The following is a 22,661-nucleotide window of genomic DNA, read 5'->3' on the forward strand; positions in this document are numbered from 1 at the left end:
ATCCAAAAAGTGCAAGGTAAGTTAAGTGCCGGTATTTGCCCTTCTTTCACCCCCACCCCACCAAAGTCAAAGTTTCTTTTACATGGTTCCATGGAATCCCCATACTAAAAAGCCAATACTACACTTATCAAACCTAATGGTCCTTGGATTCATACAAAGTATAATGAAAAACAGAACCTCAAAACTATCATTTCAACCCTATGTAAAAAGGCTCAAAGCAACAACTCTCTTATCTGCCTATCTATAGTTCATGATCAACCTTGCTGAAAAAGTTATCTTTCTACAGATACACTTTCTACACTTTCACAACGTGTATATTTAATACTTACAAGTATATCTTCATTTTCATTTGGAAATTTTAGTTTTAGGTTTCCAGCAGCCACTAAAACTGCTTTTACTGCTCGCATTCCATAGTCATAATGAAATTGTGATGAGAGCTGCTCTGAGCAGAGCCTGTAGGTCATTACTATCTTCACAGACAGAGGTTTTGCATTCAAAAATCCATAGGAGTAGAGGGAGATTTCTGCTATGAGGGCATAGTTTGGAACCATCATAGCCACTGTTCTAAAAAGAACCTGAAGTATATAATAAAGGAAATATATTATTTACATAAAGGAAACCATTTTTAAAGCTGAGCATAAGCACCCAAAGATAATGTGTTGATATCCAAGTTTACTCCCCCAGTGAAGCACCTTTTCATTAACTTTGTAATTTTTTCAGGAGCACTTTAACAGTTTCATGTACTCTAATATTTTTTTTAGACATCTAAAAAAGTTTTTAGAGGTTTACCTTATAGCAAATGGAAAAGGTAAAAGGGAGATTACAAATACACGTGAGAAAATTATACCATTTTGAGTAGATTATGCTGTTACTTTTGATTACCAAATTTACACTCTTTAAAAAAATATTACCTTAAGATTATCCGGTAATTCAGAACGTCCTGCATAGCCAGGATTCATAGTAATAGCTACAAAACAGTTTGTATTGAGCTTAAGTTCTGTCCCTTCAAAATTAAACACTTCTAGCTTCTGTTGAATGGCTCTCTGAATGCAAAGGATCTGTTGAGCTACCACTGACAGCACTTCCAATTCAATTCGATTAAATTCATCAAAGCAAGCCCAAGCACCAGAAGAAGCCAATCCTTTAAAAAACTGAGGACAAGAAAAAAGGAGATGATTTTCGTAGGAAAGGGCATCATTTGTTAAAACAAAAATTTAACCTTTTTTGGGTTTTTGTTTTGTTTTTGTGGTACACGGGCCTCTCACTGTTGTGGCCTCTCCCGTTGCCGAGAACAGGCTCCGGACGCGCAGGCTCAGCAGCCATGGCTCACGGGCCCAGCCGCTCCGCGGCATGTGGGATCTTCCCGGACCGGGGCACGAACCTGTGTCCCCTGCATCGGCAGGCGGACTCTCAACCACTGTGCCACCAGGGAAGCCCATAAAACAAAAATTTAACCTTTTTAAGTCAAAAGTGACAGTTAATAAAAGCCCCAAGGATAAAAACGTCTTTACCCCTAAAAAAAAAAAGGTCAAGTAATGCTTAAACCGCATTCAGTGTTTTAAACGAGTTTCTTCAGTTTATCCAGGTTGACCTAGCTGTAAATTTGTAACATGTAATATGTAACTTTACCTTTCCCATTGCTAGATAATCTAGCCCGTCTGAACAGTTGAATACCACACACTGTACAGCAAGAGCTTTAGCCAAGTCCTTGGTGGTTTCAGTTTTTCCTGTGCCTGCTGGCCCTTCTGGAGCACCTCCAAGGTTTAAATAGAAGGCACCTATCTGAAAAGAAAAATAAACGTGAAGAGAAATCCATGCTTAACTGAAAACAAACAAAATACCCCATAATAGGACAATTGCTTATAAAGTGGATTTAGTCTTATTTGTAGCTTCAGAGAGGCAGTAATACAATTACATCATTCAGTTAATTTTTAGCACTCAATTTTCTAGCTGCACAAAGAAAAAGCAGTTTAAAGGATCTAAAAAAAAAGTGAAACTGTATCAAAGTCTCCTTATTTTCTAATACGTCATGTGTATCCCATTTGCCTTTAAAAACAAAGAGAATCCAGCCTTGAAGTGTTAACATTTGGTCAGAAAAGTTTAATTAGAAGTGTTTATGGAGGGACTTCCCTGGTGGTGCAATGGTTAAGAATCTGCCTGCCAATGCGGGGGACACGGGTTCGAGCCCTGGTCCGGGAAGATCCCACATGCCGCGGAGTGCCTAGACCTGTGTGCCACAACTAGAGCCCCCGGAGGGGCCACTGCAGTGAGGAGCCTGCACACCGTGGCGGGGAGTGGACCCTGCTCGCTGCAGCTGGAGAGAGCCCGCACGCAGCGACAAGGACCTAATGCACCCAGAGATGAATGAATAAACCAACTAATTTAAAAAAAAAAGAGAGCAGATTGCTCCATCTCCTGTAAAATAAAGTAATATAAAATAAAAAAAAGAAGCGGTTATGGTTGTAGAGATCAATGATGACAACCTCTACAGCTAGCTGCGAAGAGAGAAAACACCTAAAAGTGAGGGTCATAAGTGGGGGCCCATCAGTGGGAAAATAAACAGATGACCTACTATATAATTTTGTCTATGATTCACCTTCGCTGTTGCATTCCACTCTTGGTATGTTCTTTATTTTATCCATCCCCATAGCATTGTTCTGTACTTCTCTAACCAGTAGTGTCACTTTCAACCTTGTGAAACCCAGAGTAGTTATCAGTTACCCACCGATAAATGGTAAACTGTGACCTACCTTCGCTGGTTGGACTCACTTGTATTGTTTTTACGAAAGCTGGCGTATCCTCCAAGCGTCCTGTAGCCTGGGCATTTGGATGTTTGCCCAAGTTGCTTTTTACATATTTGGAGTCTACTGTGTCAAATCAAGCTTGAGCTGATTAAGATGGTTAAGACCATCAACTCTCCACTTGGGCATGGGCAAGGGTCCACTCGGTGACATTTTGATGTCAGAGGCCAAAAACTCCACCCTCAGAGCATGCTAACTAGGCTACTTTCTGAGCTTTCCTCCCATGAAAAAGCCTATGGCTTGGGTGCATATGCGTAGAGCAACGATTGTCTCACCTTTTTCTTGTTTTCAATTACATTTCCCCACGCTCCCCACACCTCAGCTTTATCCCATAGATATCCTGAGCCCTTCGCCTTCAGAGAGGCATATTTGAGTTGTTTTCCTATCTCCTTGCTTGGCTGCTTTGTGAATAAGCACTTTCTCTGCTGCAAACCTCAGCGTTTCAGCATTTGGCTTACTGCAGAGAGTCAGACAAATGAACCTGGTTCATTTGGTTCAGCAATGCTCACATTACAGTTAACTATGTTAACTGTAATGTAACTACAGTTAACAGTTAACATTTTTTCCCCTCTCAATTAGTACTTAAGCTCCTTTATTTTTTTAATAATTTTTTAAAATATTTATTTATTTATTTGTTTGTGCTGGGTCTTAGGTGCTGCATGTGGGCTCCTTAGTTGTGGCATGAGAACTGTTAGTTGCTGCATGCATGTGGAATCTAGTTCCCTGGCCAAGGATTGAACCCAGGCCCCCTGCATTGGGAGCACAGAGTCTTAGCCACTGGACCACCAGGGAAGTCCCAGTCCTTAAGCTCCTTGAGAGTAACATCAGCAGTATCTGAATTCTTTCTGGGTCCCCACAGTGACTAGAAAAATGGCTGGAAATTTTTATATGCATACAAGTTACAGTCAACTCTTTCCATGAAGTTTGTTTCATGAAAACTGCTATGAGAGTTTGTGAAACTTAACTCCTTTTAGATAAAATAGGGTTAAAGGACCAAGACTGTACATTTGGGGAGGCAAGGGGTATATGGGAATGCTCTGTTCCTTCTGCTTAATTTTGCTGTGAACCTAAAACTGCTTTAAAAAAATTAAGTATTTAAAAAATTAATAGATAGACCTATGAAAATCTTAAATATTTTCACATTTACTAAAATAAAACAATAGAGAGAGCTCATTAAATAAAGGCAATATCAATGATATTTTACCCATCTTAAATTTATAGTAAACGCTATACTGTTAATGTCCATTAACTTGATTGCTGGAAACCTCAGTCTTTCCCTTCTTTATAATTTCCAAAAAATGCTTACAAATGTGTTCCCTTTATTATGGATAGTAAATATAATAGGAGACTTTCAATGTTTAGTGTTGTATACAAGTGTTTAATGTGATTTTGATTATATAACTCAAAGTCCTTAGCGTCCACCTTACAAATATTCACAGCTGATTTCAGTGAGGTCTGAGGACACAGAAGCTTGAGATTCATTTACTCAACAAACATTTAGGGAGTAACTTATGTACTTGTCAATCACTAGAGTAGAGAACAAGACAGATGTGGTCTGGCCTTCAGGTAGCTTCCTGAGAAAGAGGATTTGGTGAAACTTTTTATCATAGATGCACTAGAACCTTACTCAGATTCTTTTACTGGTCATTGCATCCATCCTTCCAATTGCTGTCAGTCATCTACAAATAGCTCACAACTGTCCTTTTCTCCTGAGATCTGCCCTCAATTAATAGGAGCTCCCTTATCCACAAACACCTGAAAGCTTACTCACCCCCCACCCCCCACCCAGCCACAGGAGTGAACCGTAGCCAATGATAATAAAGGGATAGAAAAGCTAGACCCCTTTGCCTTAAAGTGAAGTACCCCTGAGATGCCATTCATGCTCTAATGCTCCCCATGAGATCAGGCTAAGGCCATACATCCATCAAAACCACATCTTTGTTTAGCTTTCCCACCTGCTTTCCTCATTTCCTTATGGGTTTTTACTGAGAGCATTCCCTAGAAAATCATTTGCCCAATAATCCCCATTTCATTTCTGCTTCCAGAAAACTCAGACACTTTAATTTACTTACTCAGCACAGGTGGATTGGTGTTTCTTGATGCATCTCCTCAATTCCCAGGTAGGATTGCCAGATTTAGCAAATAAAAATACAGGATGCCCAGTTAAATTTGAAAATCAGATAAACAATGAATAATTTGCTGGTATAAGTATGCCCCATGTAATAATTAGGACATGTTTCTACTAACAAATTATTCATTGTTTATTTGAAATTCAAATTTACCTGAAAGTCCTGTATTTTATCTGACAACGCAATTCCCAGGGTTTCACTTTGTTGTTGCTGTTGTTTTCTGTAGTCATGGCTTTATCTTCCATAGCTTCCCAACAAGCACAGCCCTCAGTACTACCTGCCTACATTTCAGCTCTCCCTCTCCTATTCAACAAAACTAACTTGGAGTTCTAAGGCCCAAATGTGCTTCCTTCATCTTCTTGGCATCTCTCCCAGAACTCCACTGCAAAAACTGATACCATTTTCTGAAGCTCTGGTTTCTTCTTTAAATCTCCAGTACCTTCCTTTTTCTAATTATCCCCAACGGGAGTGACTCACGATTTTCAAACATTAGAATTCACACACTCTTGTATTCTACAAAGGCACGCAGAAGTAAATATTCACTACTATAACTTCACATAAAGGGAATTTGGGATTAGGAAGGGATAGCTGTATTCAACTATACAGATAAGAGAATAAAATGAGGATAGCCATGTTAAATTTAGACAAGGAAATATGACACCAAACGAAAAAGGAATCTTTAATGTGTGAATTAAAATAATTTAAACACATACCAATGTTCTGTAACATCTGTCAGTTAGAGGAGTAATGACAAGTCGAGGTGAGTTACCAAGGTATTCATAAGCATATTTTACGTTGCAATTAATGATACTAACATGAGCGTTGTCATATTCCCAATAATATCTAAGCTGAGCAAGCCACTGGAAATCTGTATCATGTGAGACACCTAAAAGGAATAAAGTAAAACAAGACAGATAATCCTGAAATGGAAATAATTTGAAAAATAAGTATTTTATCATCTTTACAACAGCAAATATTAAAATAATTCATGTTTTCTAACTTATGAAAAAGATCATATAAAATAAATTCTGTTGAGAGAGAAAAAGACATACAGTGTAAGTCCTTGTTTCTAAAAGCTATATATATCTTATTTTTAAGATAAAAAAGAGTCACATACCCATATCAATCATGTCCATAACCACATCTCTAGCATGGACATCAATAGTAACCAAAGCCCCCAGAGTAATCCTGGTCTGCTTCGACAGTTTTCCTCTTACCAGCTCTACAATATCATTTAGTTGATTCTGAAGTTCCTTATAGTACTTCTTTAATCCCTACAAAATAAAAAAAGCAATTAAACTAATGTTATATAGTAGCTAAAACATGTATTTCATGCATTTACTCTTTAACAATTCTGACATCATAATTTAGCACACTATAGAAATGAGTTCTCGAATAGAGTGATTTTTGTCTAAGCATAAGAAAAATTAAGAACAAGTTTTAAAATAATTGTACAATTTTAATGCTACATGTAGAAATTGGGGGGAAGGTTACCTTTGCAAATAATAGATAAGCTAACTAAAAAAACATAGCATGTAAAAAAGAAAGTTATTTAAAAAGAATGTTATTTAAGGTAATGATTTACCTCTGTCCCACTACTTATAACTTCCTGTGTCTCAGAGGTCCAGAAGATTTGAGAAACACAAAGTACAACTTGGCCAGGCCACTCTCGAACCCAGTCTCTTCTTGCACATTCTGGATAAGCCTGAGTAATTAAAATGCATTTCTAACTTTAAAAGTTTACAAAGGGGAAAAAAGCTTAATGTTTAACAATAAAGAAGTGCAATATTTGGTACACTTGTAGGCTAGAATGTAGTCATGAAAAATTTTAGATGACTATTTAAAAGACCGGAAAATTTTTTACAAATCATATTTTTGAAATATTTATTTATAAAAGGATGGAAAGATGAGCACCAATATGTTAATAATCAGTTATCTTTGGAAGGATTTGATTATTGATTCTTCTGGAAATTATTTTCCATAGGAATTTTAGGTTTCCTTGCTGTGGGGAGTTGTCAATTTTCTACATAGAATACACATTACTTCTATTATAATGAACTATGAGGGTTTATTAAAGTATAAAATAAATCAGTCTAATAGATTACATATACTGATACCACGATTTAATTGAAAAGAAGACTATGCCATCTAGTAGAAAACTGACCTAGTAGCTAGAACCCTTGTATTATTTATCCATAGCTTTTCTAAAAACTTGTATGGGGCTTCCCTGGTGGCACAGTGGTTGAGAATCTGCCTGCCAATGCAGGGGACACGGGTTCGAGCCCTGGTCTGGGAAGATCTCATATGCCGCAGAGCAACTAGGCCCGTGAGCCACAACTACTGAGCCCGCGCATCTGGAGCATGTGCTCCGCAACAAGAGAGGCCGCGATAGTGAGAGGCCTGCGCACCGCGATGAAGAGTGGCCCCCGCTTGCCGCAAATAGAGAAAGCCCTCGCACAGAAACGAAGACCCAACACAGCCAAAAATAAATAAATTAATTAATTAATTAAAAAAAAAACCAAACTTGTATGACCAGCATATATAATTTAAACAATAGTATATTTGTTCATTTATATACAATTGAACAATCTATGCTTTTGAGTTCAAAGTATACTTTCATTTCTTCTAACATTTTTATGTTCAAAATGCATTTAAATAGATTTATTGGGGGGGTAGTCTTTTAAAAAATAACTTGTTTCAACAGTAAATGATAATAGCAGATCCAAATTAAAAACTGAAAAAAAACAACCGCGGGACAAAGTATGAAGAGTCGATACTAAAGGAAACTTTATATATATATATATTTTTTAATTGGCCATGCGGCACGGCTTGTGGGATCTTAGTTCCCCAACCAAGGACTGAACCCGGGCCACAGCAGTGAAAGCGCCGAGTCCTAACCACTGGACTGCCAGGGAGTTCCCTGGAAACTATATTTTTAATACAATGACACCACCTTAGATAAAAGAATATTAAACATAAGGATATAAATATCTATTATTAAAATGCATTTTATTAGCAATATTTATAGATAAATGCAAATGACAAATTAACCTAAGTTTCAAAGAAGGCTGAGTTTCATATAATTGATGAGCCATTGCTAGGTACATAGAAGGTAAATTTCTGTATGGATTAAGGAAATACTTTCATGGACAATGTTGATTCTTTCCTATGTGTTTTAGTTTGTTTGGAATCATAATAGAAAAAAGGAGAGAAAAAGTCAAGATTTATCTGCAGGAACATTGAAGCTGAACAGAATAGTCACTGCAAGAAGATGATTCTCATAGGGCTCTTGGTGAAGGAAAAGGATTCCTCATTCATATAACGTGAGTTGCTGGATATAAGGCTGCAAAGCCTTTTTAAATGACATTTTTACTACACAACTGTTCCTTTGTGATCCTAAAGGAAGAAATATACTGAAGTTTATCATTCAAGATTAGGTTAATTGAATTAGCAAAAGTGAGGTACATGTAGTGCCTACGTGTTATATTTCTCTCAAATATTATAGATCCTCCGTTAATGTTGGTTCATCTCATTTTGAGTTTTTAAGTAACTGTTTGAGTGTAAATAGCAATAAGTAAACTAGATCATGCATTTAACACCCATGTCTGAGGTTCTTTCTTATCTCAGGGGCTTAACACAGGATACTTAGGTGCTCTCCCATTTGCTATTTATCTGGTTAATTCCTACTTATCCTTTGGGTTTCAGTTTCAATTTTACTTTCTCTAAGAGCCTATCACTAGCAACCCACCACCCCCATTCTAAATTATATACACCTTATTATTCTTTCTCATAACACTTTTTTCTTTTGTAGCACTTAATCACATATTATTATCAATTCTTACTACTATTATTATTTTAATAATAATGTTAGGAACAAAGAGTAAAGAAAATAAAAGCCTTAAAATAGTAAGACCTGAGGTGTTCATTTACTGGTACCCATTCAAAACCTCCTAAAAGAAAGCACTTACAGAATATAGGATATACATTAAATCCTAGGAAACATACCAGCCTGGCTGCAGCGATCACATCATGAATACTCCGGAGCATCAAATCTTCTACTTGAATGAGCCACTTTTCCACAGCACCTCGCGCTGCAGACGTGGAAATAGGTGCAATCAGCTCCACTCGCTCACCTTCAGAGCTATACATGGCTTTAATGTCCAAATTGGGAAGGAACTCCAATTTAGTGATGCCCTCAAAGCATTTTTTTAAATGAGGCTGAACTCTAAGTGGATCTTTGGTCTCTGACAAAATCTCTAACATTTCATCATTAGATAAGAAGAAAAAACTAGGGAAAAACATGCAAATACAAAAGTTTTAGTTATAATTCATCACACATCAGAAAAAGCTTAAATTATACCACAATTGATTATCCATCATACCGAGGGAAGAAAAGTCGTTTTTTTTCAAGATATGCATTAAGGCCTTTCATAATTTTCTCCAAAAGTTCATTGCAGTTCTGCAGTTTTTCTAGTAAACCTGTTAAAGAAGTAACAACAAGAACCTAAAAGAGACCAATTCGTTCCGGTCAGCACTTATATATCAGATATTATGATAAGACTTAAACATTAACTTATATGTCAAAAATGTTAAGGTGTCAAAAAAGGTTTATGAAAATTGTCAGGAAATTCTTTTTATAATGTAAAACTATTAGAATTCAATAAATCACAAATATTCTTATCCAAAGATGCTAGTTATAAATGAGAAATTATGATTGTCATATTTTCATTTCTCCTATATGATGTGGAAAAAGTCTGCTAGGTTGGTGTGTGATTTAATTTTTGCATTCACAACTGTCAACTATAAACAATCTATGGTATGAGTTGGCAAACTACATCCCATGAGCTAAGTCATTTCTCCTATATGATGTGGAAAAAGTCTGCTAGGTTGGTGTGTGATTTAATTTTTGCATTCACAACTGTCAACTATAAACAATCTATGGTATGAGTTGGCAAACTACATCCCATGAGCTAAGTCCAGTCTGCTACCAGTTTCTTTTTTGTTACTGTTGTTTTTCAGCTTTTATGAGGTATAATTGACAAATAAAAATTGTATATATTTAAGACATATAACTTGATGCTTTGTTATTTGTATACACTGTGCTGCCACTGTTTTTTTAATGTTTATTTATTTATTTATTTATTTCTTATCAGTCATCCATTTTATTTATTTATTATTATTATTATTTTGCTATACGCGGGCCTCTCACTGTTGTGGCCTCTCCCGTTGCGGAGCACAGGCTCTGGACGCGCAGGCTCAGCGGCTATGGCTCACGGGCCCAGCTGCTTCGCGGCATGTGGGATCTTCCCGGACCGGGGCACGAACCCGCATCCCCTGCATCGGCAGGCGGACTCTCAACCACTGCGCCACCAGGGAAGCCCTCCCTCTTTTTCTTGATGAGTCTGGCTAATGGTTTATCAATTTTGTTTATCTTCTCAAAGAACCAGCTTTTAGTTTTATTGATCTTTGCTATTGTTTTCTTTGTTTCTGTTTCATTTATGTCTGCTCTGATCTTTATGATTTCTTTCCTTCCGCTAACTTTGGGTTTTGTTTGGTCTTCTTTCTCTAGTCCCTTTAGGTGTAAGGTTAGATTGCTTATTTGAGATTTTTCTTGTTTCTTGTGATAGGCTTGTATAGCTATAAACTTCCCTGTTAGAACTGCTTTTGCTGCATCCCATAGGTTTTGGATCATCGTGTTTTCATTGTCATTTGTCTCTAGGTTTTGTTTTGTTTTTTGGTACGTGGGCCTCTCACTGTTGCAGCCTCTCCCGTTGAGGAGCTCTGGTCGTGCAGGCTCAGTGGCCATGGCTCACGGGCCCAGCCACTCTACGGCATGTGGGATCCTCCCGGACCGGGGCATGAACCTGTGTCCCCTGCAATGGCAGGTGGACTCTCAACCACTGCATCACCAGGGAAGCCCACTAGGTATTTTCTGATTTCCTCTTTGATTTCTTTAGTGATCTCTTGGTTATTTAGTAACATATTGTTTAGCCTCCATGTGTCTGTGTTTTTTTCATTTTTTTCCCTGTCATTGATTTCTAATCTCATAGCGTTGTGGTCAGAAAAGATGCTTGATATGATTTCAATTTTCTTAAATTTACTGAGGCTTGACTTGTGACCCAAGATGTGATCTATCCTGGAGAATGTTCCATTCGCACTTGAGAAGAAAGTGTAATCTGCTGTTTTTGGATGGAATGTCCTATAAATATCAATTCAATCTATCTGGTCTACTGTGTCATTTAAAGCTTGTGTTTCCTTTTTAATTTTCTGTTTGGATGATCTGTCCATTGGTCTAAGTGAGGTATTAAAGTCCCCCACTATTTTTTTTTAAAGTCCCCCACTATTGTTGTGTTACTGTTGATTTCCTCTTTTAGAGCTCTAGGCAGTTGCCTTATGTATTGAGGTGCTCCTGTATTGGGTGCATATATATTTATAATTGTTATATCTTCTTCTTGGATTGATCCCTTGATCATTATGTAGTGTTCTTCCTTGTCTCTTGTAACATTCTTTATTTTAAAGTCTATTTTATCCGATATGAGTATTGCTACTCTAGCTTTCTTTTGATTTCCACTTGCATGGAATATCTTTTTCCATCCCCTCACTTTCAGTCTGTATGTGTCCCTAGGCCTGAAGTGGGTCTCTTGTAGACAGCATATATATGGGTCTTGTTTTTTATCCATTCAGCAAGCATGTGTGTTTTGGTTGGAGCATTTAATCCATTCACATTTAAGATAATTATTGATATGTATGTTCCTATTACCATTTTCTTAATTTTGGGGGTTTGTTTTTGTAGGTCCTTTCCTTCTCTTGTGTTTCCCACTTAGAGAAGTTCCTTTAGCATTTGTTGTAGAGCTGGTTTGATGGTGCTGAATTCTCTTAGCTTTTGCTTGTCTTTAAAGCTATTGATTTCTCTGTCGAATCTGAATGAGATCCTTGCTGGGAACAGTAATCTTGGTTGTAGGTTCTTCCCTTTCATCACTTTAAGTATATCATGCCACTCCCTTCTGGCTTGTAGAGTTTCTGCTGAGAAATCAGCTGTTAACCTTATGGGAGTTCCCTTGTATGTTATTTGTCATTTTTCCCTTGCTGCTTTCAATAATTTTTCTTTGTCTTTATTTTTTGCCAATTTGATTACTATGTGTCTCAGTGTGTTTCTCCTTAGGTTTATCCTGTATGGGACTCTCTGTGCTTCCTGGACTTGGGTGGCTATTTCCTTTTCCATGTTAGGGAAGTTTACGACTATAATCTCTTCAAATATTTTCTGGGGTCCTTTCTCTCTTCTCCCTCTGGGACCCCTATAATGTGAATGTTGTTGCATTTAATGTTGTCCCAGAAGTCTCTTAGGCTGTCTTCATTGCTTTTCATTCTTTTTTCTTTATTCTGTTCTGCAGCAGTGAATTCCACCAGTCTGTCTTCCAGGTCACTTATCCGTTCTTCTGCCTCAGTTATTCTGTTATTGATTCCTTCTAGTGTATTTTTCATTTCAGTTATGTATTGTTCATCTCTGTTTCTTTGTTCTTTAATTCTTCTAGATCTTTGTTATACATTTCTTGCATCTTCTCGATCTTTGCCTCCATTCTTTTTCTGAGGTCCTGGATCATCTTCACTATCATTATTCTGAATTCTTTTTCTGGAAGGTTGCCTATCTCCATTTTCATTTAGTTGTTTTTCTGGGGTTTTATCTTGTTCCTTCATCTGTTACATAGCCCTTCTGCCTTTTCATCTTGTCTATCTTTCTGTGAATGTGGTTTTTGTTCCACAGGCTGCAGGATTGTAGCTCTTCTTGCTTCTGCGTGCTGCCAGTTTTTACATGGCCATCAAGCTAAGAATTATTTTTACACTCTTAAAAGGTTCAAAAATTAAAAGAAGAATAACATTTCATGGTACATGAATATGTCAGTTGTCCATAAACAGTTTTGATGTAGCATGGACATATCCATTCATTTACATATTGTCTTTGGCTGCCTTCTTACTACAACAACAGCAGAATTGAGTAGTTACGAAAAGCACTGTACATCTCACAAAGCCTAAAATATTTACCATGTCGCCCTTTGCAGGAAAAAGCTGCTGACTTCTGTTCTATAAGAAATAATGTCTTACAAAGGTTCTAAAGTCAACATGTAAGGGAAATCCTTGCAACTCATAAATTTCAGTACTATTGACTCTCAACAGTTCAGCACAGCTAGTTTTTCTTTTTTTCTTTTTTTCTTTTCTTTTTGGCTGCATTGGGTCTTCATTGTTGTGCGTGGGTGGTGAGCAGGAGATCCTCTTGTTGTGGAACTCAGGCTCTAGGTGCGTGGGCTTCAGTAGTTGTGGCTCACAGGCTCTATAGTGCAGGCTCAGTAGTTGTGGTGCACGGGCTTAACTGCTCTGCAGCATATAGGATCTTCCTGGACCAGGGATCCAACCCATGTCCCCTACATTGGCAGGCAGATTCTTAACCACTGTGCCACCAGGGAAGTCCCCAGCACAGCTACTTTTTCATCCAGCATTGAAACAAATCGTTATTTCTTAAGTTGAATACCAGATTAAAAAGTGGATATATATATCTATGAACTTTGTATACTATGCGTATGAAAAATACATGGTCTGTCTTTCAACATTAAAATCGCACTCAACAAGGTGCTATACTCACTAGGAGAGAGACATAGCAAGTGAAACCAACTGAGAGAATTGCTGACTCTTTTTTCCCATCACCCCCAAGCATATAGAGTCATTGAGTAGAAACTCAGGTGAATCACATGCACTACTCATTCGTTTGTATTCATTCTCTCTCTGTCTGTCTCTGTCTGTCTCTCTCTCCCACCCTCTTGCTTTCTTCATTTTATTTTATTTTACTATTTATTTTTATAAGAGGGATCACTGAGTATACATAGTAGAAGCCAAGTGAGTTAAATGAATGTTTGAAGCAGCTCCACTATACATATTAAAGAGTTATGAGTAGTGTAGCTTATGAATTGAAAAGTAAAATTATCTATGCTTTCTTATATTTTTCTGAGCTCTCCAGTTTGTATACAATGAGCAGGTTTTATTTTTGTACTTGGAAAAAAGCCAAATGCTTTCTGTAATAGCCAAAAATAAAGATTCCTCTTTATTTGAAACAGAGAAAAGAAACACTTCACCTTTGGATCTTTTGCACAAAACTTCATGATATCTCTCCAATGTCTGTCTACTGTCTGAAACTGACGCCCTTCTTCTGGCATCTGTTGCATGATATCCTCAGAACAAAAAATGGGCTCCAAGTACAGCCAATGAGCTTGTACTTTTAACCATTCATCAATTGTTTCTTGTATTCGAATCAAACGGTCCTCCCAGGCCTTAATGAAAAGCATAGTATTCTAAGTTCCAGTTATTAAAGAAAACCCATAAATTATAGCAAGGAATATGTATTTTAAATTTATTATTATTTTTGAATCAATGCAAAACAGCTCATAGTCACTTATAGTGTCTCACATGGGCTTTGAAAAGCTCTAGGAGGTCTGAAGTTTTCCTAAATCATTGGAACTCACAATTGCAAATGACTGTAGTTATTTAGACCAATTTCCTAATCTCTAGGTGAACTGTCCCATGTCCAAAAAGCATACAGGAATACATCCTGCTCTACACCAGTAGCTATCAACCTAGGGGCTATTTTGCCCCCACCCCAAAGGACATTTGACAATGTCTGGAGGCATTTTCATTGGTCACAACTGGTGGGGTGAGATTTCTACTAATATCTAGTGGATAGAGGCCATGGACACTGCTAAACTTCCTACAATATACAGGACAGCCCCCACAACAAAGAATTATCTAGCCCCAAATGTCATTAGAACCAGGTTGAGAAACCGTGCTGTACATCAATGCATTTGGGAGAAAAAGTCTTCCTTATTGTCACAGATCTCCTAGAATCCATAAGGTATTTCATTAGCCAAAGATCATTCATATAAGCTCTTTGTTTCTTAAATATATGGCCTAAGGTCCTATATATCAAGAGATTGGCCTCATATTTTTGTTTTAAAAGCTCTAAGAGAGGTTTCAAACTTGTATTGTAAATTCTCCTTTGTTAAACAAGAAATATCTGCAAAAGCATAACTTCTTACCAGGAAAGGGTAGGTCAGCCTGATTCAAGGGAAAATGTGCAGCTTCATGTCTTTTTGGAAGAACACAACTGTTTGTCTTCTCCAAATATTGAAAGCCAAGGTGTCCTATAAATACACTCTTTATGCTTAAATTAAAATCAAACTGCCTTTTATGAATTCCAGGTTTGTCATTTATTAGCTGTGTGAACTTGGGTAACTTACCTATCCCTCTATGCCTTGGTTCCCTTAACTATGACTACTGATAATAACAGTGCCTACCTTGAGGGTCTGCTATGGGGATTAAATGGGTTAATAAATGTAAAACCCCTAGAGTAGTATCTGGCACACATTTAGAAGTCAATAAATATCAGGGGAAAAATCCACTTGTTGTTGATCTTTTCCCCATTTTATATAGTCTCCAGTTTGAATTTTGATACTACCTATAAAACTATTAGTTATTATAATTTATTTGCTTTGTGTACTTACCCACATCAACTATAAGGACATTAAATAATCTTACAGTCTCAAATATCATTTGTTTTTGTCAAGTGGACAATATTTCATTAATTATTCTAAAAGACCCTCAAGTTATTTGTTCCCAAATATAAAGTATAGTATACAGAACTTCACTACAAGTTATGAGAATATAGCATGAACTGTTGGTAGGAATGTAAATTGATACAGAAGAGTACGGAGGTTCCTTAAAAAACTAAAAGTAGAACTACCATACGACCCAGAAATCCCACTACTGGGCATATACCCTGAGAAAACCACAATTCAAAAAGAGTCATGTACCACAATATTCATTGCAGCTCTATTTACAATAGCCAGGACATGGAAGCAACCTCAGTGTCCACTGACAAATGAATGTGTAAAGAAGATGTGGCACATATATACAATGGAATATTACTCAGCCATAAAAAGAAATGAAACTGAGTTTTTTGTAGTGAGGTGGATGGACCTAGAGACTGTCATACAGAGTGAAGTAAGTCAGAAAGAGAAAAACAAATACCGTATGCTAACACATATATATGGAATCAAAAAAAAAAAAGAAAAGAAAAATGATTCTGAAGAACCCAGGGGCAGGACAGGAATAAAGACACAGAGGTAGAGAATGGACTTGAGGACACAGGGAGGGGGAACGGTAAGCTGGGATGAAGTGAGAGAGTGGCATGGACATATATACACTATCAAATGTAAAACAGGTAGCTAGTGGGAAACAGCCACATAGCACAGGGAGTTTTGTGCTTTGTGTCCACCTAGAGGGATGGAATAGGGAGGGTGGGAGGAAGATGCAAGAGGGAGGAGATATGGGAACATATGTATATATATAACTGATTCATTTTGTTGTAAAGCAGAAACTAACACACCACTGTAAAGCAATTATAATCCAATAAAGATGTTTAAAAAAAAGAAAGAAGATTAGCATCAACTTGAAACAATCTTTAAATGAGAATTTATTCATTGCCCTTTGAAGAAAATATTTCTTTTAATTCAGAGTGTAAAATTCATGTTTTGTCTTATCAGCTATTGAATTGTATAAAGAAAATAAGAAGTGTCCAAAGTCTATTTTGTTTTATAATATAACACTCCTGCATAAACTCAAAATTATTATATTCGTTCTTTCACTTTAATACCATTTCCTTATAGCACCACCGTGTTGAAAATTTATTTCTTCTTTTCTCCTCCATGTTCAACACCATTTTCCTGCCCCACATCCACTAAATAATGACAGCAGATATTCTTTAACTGCTCAGCCAACCATTCTGAACAATTATATTTATTAAAATAACCAGATTGATTTTCTGCCTATAAGAAAAGATATTTTGAAAACTTTATGCTTCTCGGTCAAAGCTTATGTCAATAAAATACTCAATAAAGTGAAAAAAAAAAGAATATAGCATGAAACAGGGTCTAGGCTGTCTACAGTTAGATTAAATGATACAGTTTTCCTTCCAAATCTATCACTGTCATTGGAGAAGATTTTTCTTAATAAAAATATAATTTGTTCTTTTAAAAATCATTACAGTTAATGGCTCATCTGTTCTATATATTTTCACATTAATTTTAAGTTATCTATTTCTATATTTCACCAAAGCTATCCAACAAACTGACTTATTTTCACAAGAGCATATATGTAATAAGATTGCAGTTTTTATAAATGACCAGGAGTTGACTATCATATTTAACATACCTTGATCTCCTTTTCAAATGGTTTGATGAAAGGTGAGCTTCTCATTGTCTGTGTTTTTATAATTTGATCATCAAGGAGAGCCTGAATCTCGTCTACTGAAGAAAGAATACAGACTCCAGTATCACGATATAGACTTACATGAAAAGCAATATCATCCCAAGTTCGCATCATTGTATGCATGGATTTCTCTAATGAAAATTCCTAAATGAGAAAAAGAAGAAAGAATTTGGTGCATTACACAGCAATTTTTGTAAGGTAATCTGCAACTGTCTGTAAGTTAGAAAAGTTTTAAAACAATTAAAAAATTCCTATGGAAAATGACAATGTAGTTTTTAAAAATTCACTTGCTCTGAAAACTACTGCTGTCCGTATTAAAACAGACAGCAGAATGAAAGACCTGATGGATTTTCCCTGAAGTGGCTTTTCTGCAGTCTATAGTCTGAAGATGTTTTCAGTGTATTCTGAGAACACTAGATGGCCTCACTTACTCTGCTAGAATACACACACATCACATGCCACACACACATGCATCTATTTCCATTCTTAATGGAACAATTATATATCAAGACTAGCATATCATCCATGCATATCAGAATGTGGCAGAATTAACAAGAGGTCAAAGGAACCATTTCTACTCTGGATTCAGGACAAGGAAATCATAGAGAAGCAGACACTTTGTGGGGAAAAATAAGAGTGGTCTTCCACCACTTTACCCCATCTCCTCCCACTGCTAGCCAGTACTATACATTCAACCACAACAAAAACTATGATTATATGATGAACAAACTCATCAAATAAAGTATTTCAGTTGATCTTCATATTTACCTTGCTTGCACCCGCACTTATAACTTCAAATTTTTCCAAGTATGGTGTAAGGTTTAATTTTAAAACTTTCCTCATTGTAGTTCCAGAGTCTGGAGTTAAATCATAGCCTACAATTTCTGATAACTGCTTCCAGTGACGTGTTCTCATTCCTGGATTGCATAGGATGGAGACAGTAGGGATGTATTCCTAATGGTGAAAATAGAAACAATAATGAGTCACTCATTTGAATTCCATACACATACACTTGAAATTAGGTAATATACTTAATGAGTCCAATCAAAATCCCAATTAGATTTGGAAGGGGAGAAAAAGTAACAAAATTATTCTAAAGTTCATCTGCACAAATAAACATGTAGAAATAGCCAGGAAAACTATGAGAGTAAGAAAAAGGGGGGATATAAATGTTCTATAAGATATTAAAGTATATGATAAAACTACAGTAATTAAAACTGTCATATTATTATTATGGAAATACAAAGTTAAGTTTATTCTATATATTATATGGAGAAAAATACAGTATAACACAACATAATATAATATATAGTTATAAATACACACACAAAACATAAATGGGAAAAAGCCTGCAACAAAATGCCAAAATGTAACTGTTTGGAAATAAAAATTAAATATTCAGCAAAAACACTTAGTTCATCACTTTTGATACTGACACTAGAACACTTCCTTTAAAATCAGGAACAAGATAAGCATACCCATTATTAATACTTCTAATCAACACTATATTGAGTGTCTCAGCCACTGAGATAATATAAATAAATAAAAGATATGGGGGAGGAGGGGGATCAAGATGCCAGTCGCAAGACCCTGAATTCACCTCCTCCTATGAGCACAGCACCAAATTACAACTACTTTATACAGCAACTATGTATGAGAATGACCTGAAGAGTAGCAGAAAAGATTTTCCACAATGACAGATATAAAGAAGGAGTGACAATAAGATGGGTAGGGGAATGGAGATGCAATCTTGTCAGGAGCCAAACTCTAAGGTTGGTGACACACAAATGAAAAGGACATCACCACTGCAGAGGTCCTCTCCGAGGAGCAAGGGGTCTGAGACCCATGTTGGCCTTCCCATCCTGGAGGTCTTGCACTGGGAAGACAAGCCCCCAGAACGTCTGGCTTTGAAAAACAGTGGGGATTCCATTCAAGAGAGATGGAGGGCTGTAGGAAAAAGACTCCACTCTTAAAGGGCACAGGCAAAATCTCACACGGTCCAAGTCCCAGCAAAAAGGCAGTAGTTTGAAAGTCACCTGTGTCAGACCCACTTGCTGATCTTGGAGAGACTACCAGAGAGGCAGGAGGCCTCTGGGATTCCCCCTGTGGATGGAGATGCTGGTGGCAGCCATTTTGGGGATCTTGTTCTATTTGACTGACTCCAGCACTGGCAAGCACCACTTAGAAATCCTCCCTCTAGCCTATTAGTGCTGGGGGTTTGCCCTGTGCACCAGAGGGCCCACAGCAATTCTGCACCACCAGGCCACATAGTCAAATGCACAGGGATCCTGCCCCACCCACCTGTGGTCCCAAAGAGGGTGCACTGCCCAGCTACACAGTCAGCCTCACCAGGAGACTGCCCTGCCCACCAGGGCACCCACAACAACTGCATGAGTCAGAGCATCACAGCCAGACAGGCCAAGGGCCAGCCCCACCAACCAATATGCCCTCAACAGTTAGCTCTTCCACAACACAGGGAGCATGCAGCATGAATAGAGGACACCCCTGGAGCATAAAGTCTAGTAGCCAGGAGGGAGTGCGCTGCTGAGCTCATAGGATGTCTCCTATATAATGTCACTTCTCCAAGATCAAGAGACATAACAGTCCTATCCAATATATAGAAATAAACATAGAGAATTAGGTAAAATGAGGAGGCAAGAGGAATATGTTCCAAACAAAGGAACAAGACAAAAGCTCAGAAAAATAACTAAATTAAATGCAAATAAGCAATTTACTCAATAAAGAGTTCAAGGTAATAATCATAAAGATGCTCACTGAACTCAGAAGAATGGATGAACACAGAATTTTAACTAAGAGTTAGAAAATATAAAGAAGAACAAATCAGAGCTGAATAATACATTAACTGAAATGAAAAATACACTAGAAGGAATCTACAGCAGATAGAATAATATAGAAGAAAGGATCAGTGATCTGGAGGACAGAGTGGTAGACATAATCCAAGCTGAACAGAAAAAAAGAAAAAAGAATTTTAAAAAATGAGGATAGTTTAAGAGACTTCTGAGACAATATCAGGTGTACTCACTTTCATGTTATAGGGGTCCCAGAAGGGGAAAATTGAGAGAAAGGAGCAGAGAACCTACCTGAGGAAACATTAGCTGAAAACTTCCCTAACCTAGAGAAGGAAACAAACATCCTGCTCTAGGAAGCACAGAGAAGCCCAAACAAGATGAACCTAAACAGGTACCCACTGAGACACATTATAATTAAAATGACAAAAATTAAAGATAAAGAGAGAACCTGAAAAGCAGCAAGAGAAAAGCAACTAGTTATGTACTGTATAAGGGAACTCCCATAAAACTATCAGCAGACTTTTCAGCAGGAACTTTGCAGGCCAGAAGGAAGTGGAACAATATATTCAAAATGATGAAAGGAAAAAACTACAACCAAGAATACTTTACCTGGCAAGGTTATCTTTCAGATTTATCTTTATCTCTGAAGGAGAGACAAAGAGTTTTACAGATAAGCAAAAAGCAAAAAGAGTTTATCACCATCAAACAGACCTTACAAGAAGAGTTAAAGGGACTTCTTAAAGGAAAAGGAAGAGGCCAAAACCAGAAATTAAAAAATATGAAAGGAAAAATCTCACTGGTAAAGGCAAACATAGAGTAAAAATAGTGGATCAACCACTTATAAATCTAGTAGGAATGTTAAAAGACAAAAGTAGTAAAAATCATCTATATCTACAATAGTAGTTATGGCAAAAATTAAAAGATGTAAAATATGATATCAAAAGCATAAAACATTTGGAGGGTTAGTAAAAATGTAAGGTGTTCAAACTTAAGAAATCAACTTAAAATAGACACCTATTTGTTGTTATATATGAACTTCCTGGTAACCACAAACCAAAAACATATAACAGATACACACAAAAAGAGAGAATCATTGGGTCACTGAAAAACTCAAGTAGAAAATTTAAAAATACCTTGAGACAAATGAAAACATAACATTCCAAAATCTATGGGACACAGTAAAAGCAGTTCTAAGAGGAAAGGTTATAGCAAACAAGCCCACCTCAGGAAATAAGAAAATTCTCAAACAATCTAACCTTACCCTGAAGGAACTAGGAGAAGAAAAACAAACAAAACCCAAAGATAGTAGAAGGAAGGAAATAATAAAGACCAGAGTGGAAATAAATAAAATAGAAACTAAAAAGAAAAGATCAGTGAAACTAGGAGCTGGTACTTTTAAAAGATATACAAAATTGATAAACCTTTAACCAGACTCATTAAGAAAAATAAAAAATAAAAAAGAGGGCCAAATAAATAAAATCAGAAAGAGAAGTTACAACTGACACCATTGAAATACAAAGGATCATAAGAGACTACACAAAAAATTATACACCACTAAAATAAACAAACTAGAAAAAAATTAATAAATTCCTAGAAATGTAAAATCTTCCAAGACTGAATCAGGAAAAAACAGAAAATACAAATAGACTGATTACCAGGAATGAAATTGACTTAATAATAAAAAATGCCTAAAAAACAAAAGTCCAGGCCAGATGGCTTCACAGGTGAATTCTATCAAACAGTTAAAGAAGGACTGCCTTTGCTGAAACTATTCCAAAAAATTTGCTGAGAAAGGAATGCTTCCAAATTCATACTACAAGATCAGCACCACCTGGATACCAAAATCAAAGACAACACAAAAAAAGAAAATTATAGGCAAACATCACTGATAAACATAGATGCAAAAATCCTCAACAAAATATTAGCAAACTGAATTCAACAATTAATTAAAAGAATCATACATCATGATCAAGTGGGATTTATCCCAAGGATGCATAGATGGTTCAATATCTGCAAATCAATCAATGTGATATACCATATTAAAGAATACAAATCATATGATTATCTCAATAGATGCAGAAAAAGCTTTTGACAAAATTCGACATCTTTTTATAATAAAAAGTCTCAACAAAGTGGGTACAGAGGGACCATACCTCAACATATTAAAGGTCATATGACAGGCCCACAGATAACATCATACTCAATGGTGAAGAGCTGAAAACATTTCCTCTAAGTTCAGGAACAAGACAAGGCTGCTCATTCTCACTGCTTTTATTCAATATAGTATTGGAACTCCTAGCCTCAGCAATCAGACAAGAAAAAGAAATAAAAGGAATCTAAATTGAAACAGAAGGGATAAAACTGTCACTATTTGCAGATGACATGATAATGACATAGAAAATCCTAAACATGCCACCAATAAACTACTAGAACTCATCAATGAATTCAGTAAAGTTACAGGATACCAAATTAACAGAAATAGGTTGCATTTCTATACACTAACAATGAACTATCAGGAAGAGAATTTAAGAAAATAACCCCATTTATGATCATATAAAAAAGAATAAAATCCCTGAGAATAAATCTAATTAAGGAGGTAAAAGAGCTGGATT

At 36.6% G+C, this 22,661-nt stretch overlaps 1 protein-coding gene across 1 annotated transcript in view; it reads right to left on the reverse strand.

Moving 5' to 3' along the window:
* The window catches only part of DNAH12 (dynein axonemal heavy chain 12), a gene marked incomplete at its 3' end in the record, with an annotated part of 211,639 nt that overhangs the window by 112,709 nt on the left and 76,269 nt on the right, over positions 1 to 22,661 (reverse strand). The window contains exons 18-28 of the mRNA XM_082663999.1: positions 18,008 to 18,193; positions 17,183 to 17,383; positions 14,053 to 14,247; positions 9,313 to 9,434; positions 8,936 to 9,218; positions 6,516 to 6,635; positions 6,048 to 6,204; positions 5,644 to 5,816; positions 1,630 to 1,782; positions 912 to 1,151; positions 330 to 575 (exon numbers count right to left, since the gene is read on the reverse strand). Coding sequence (XP_082520125.1) covers positions 330 to 575; positions 912 to 1,151; positions 1,630 to 1,782; positions 5,644 to 5,816; positions 6,048 to 6,204; positions 6,516 to 6,635; positions 8,936 to 9,218; positions 9,313 to 9,434; positions 14,053 to 14,247; positions 17,183 to 17,383; positions 18,008 to 18,193 — 2,076 coding nt within the window. The remainder of the gene's footprint in view (positions 1 to 329; positions 576 to 911; positions 1,152 to 1,629; positions 1,783 to 5,643; positions 5,817 to 6,047; positions 6,205 to 6,515; positions 6,636 to 8,935; positions 9,219 to 9,312; positions 9,435 to 14,052; positions 14,248 to 17,182; positions 17,384 to 18,007; positions 18,194 to 22,661) is intronic.

The sequence above is a fragment of the Grampus griseus genome (assembly GCF_964374135.1).
Source record: "Grampus griseus genome assembly, chromosome: 10".
Lineage (NCBI taxonomy): Eukaryota > Metazoa > Chordata > Mammalia > Artiodactyla > Delphinidae > Grampus > Grampus griseus.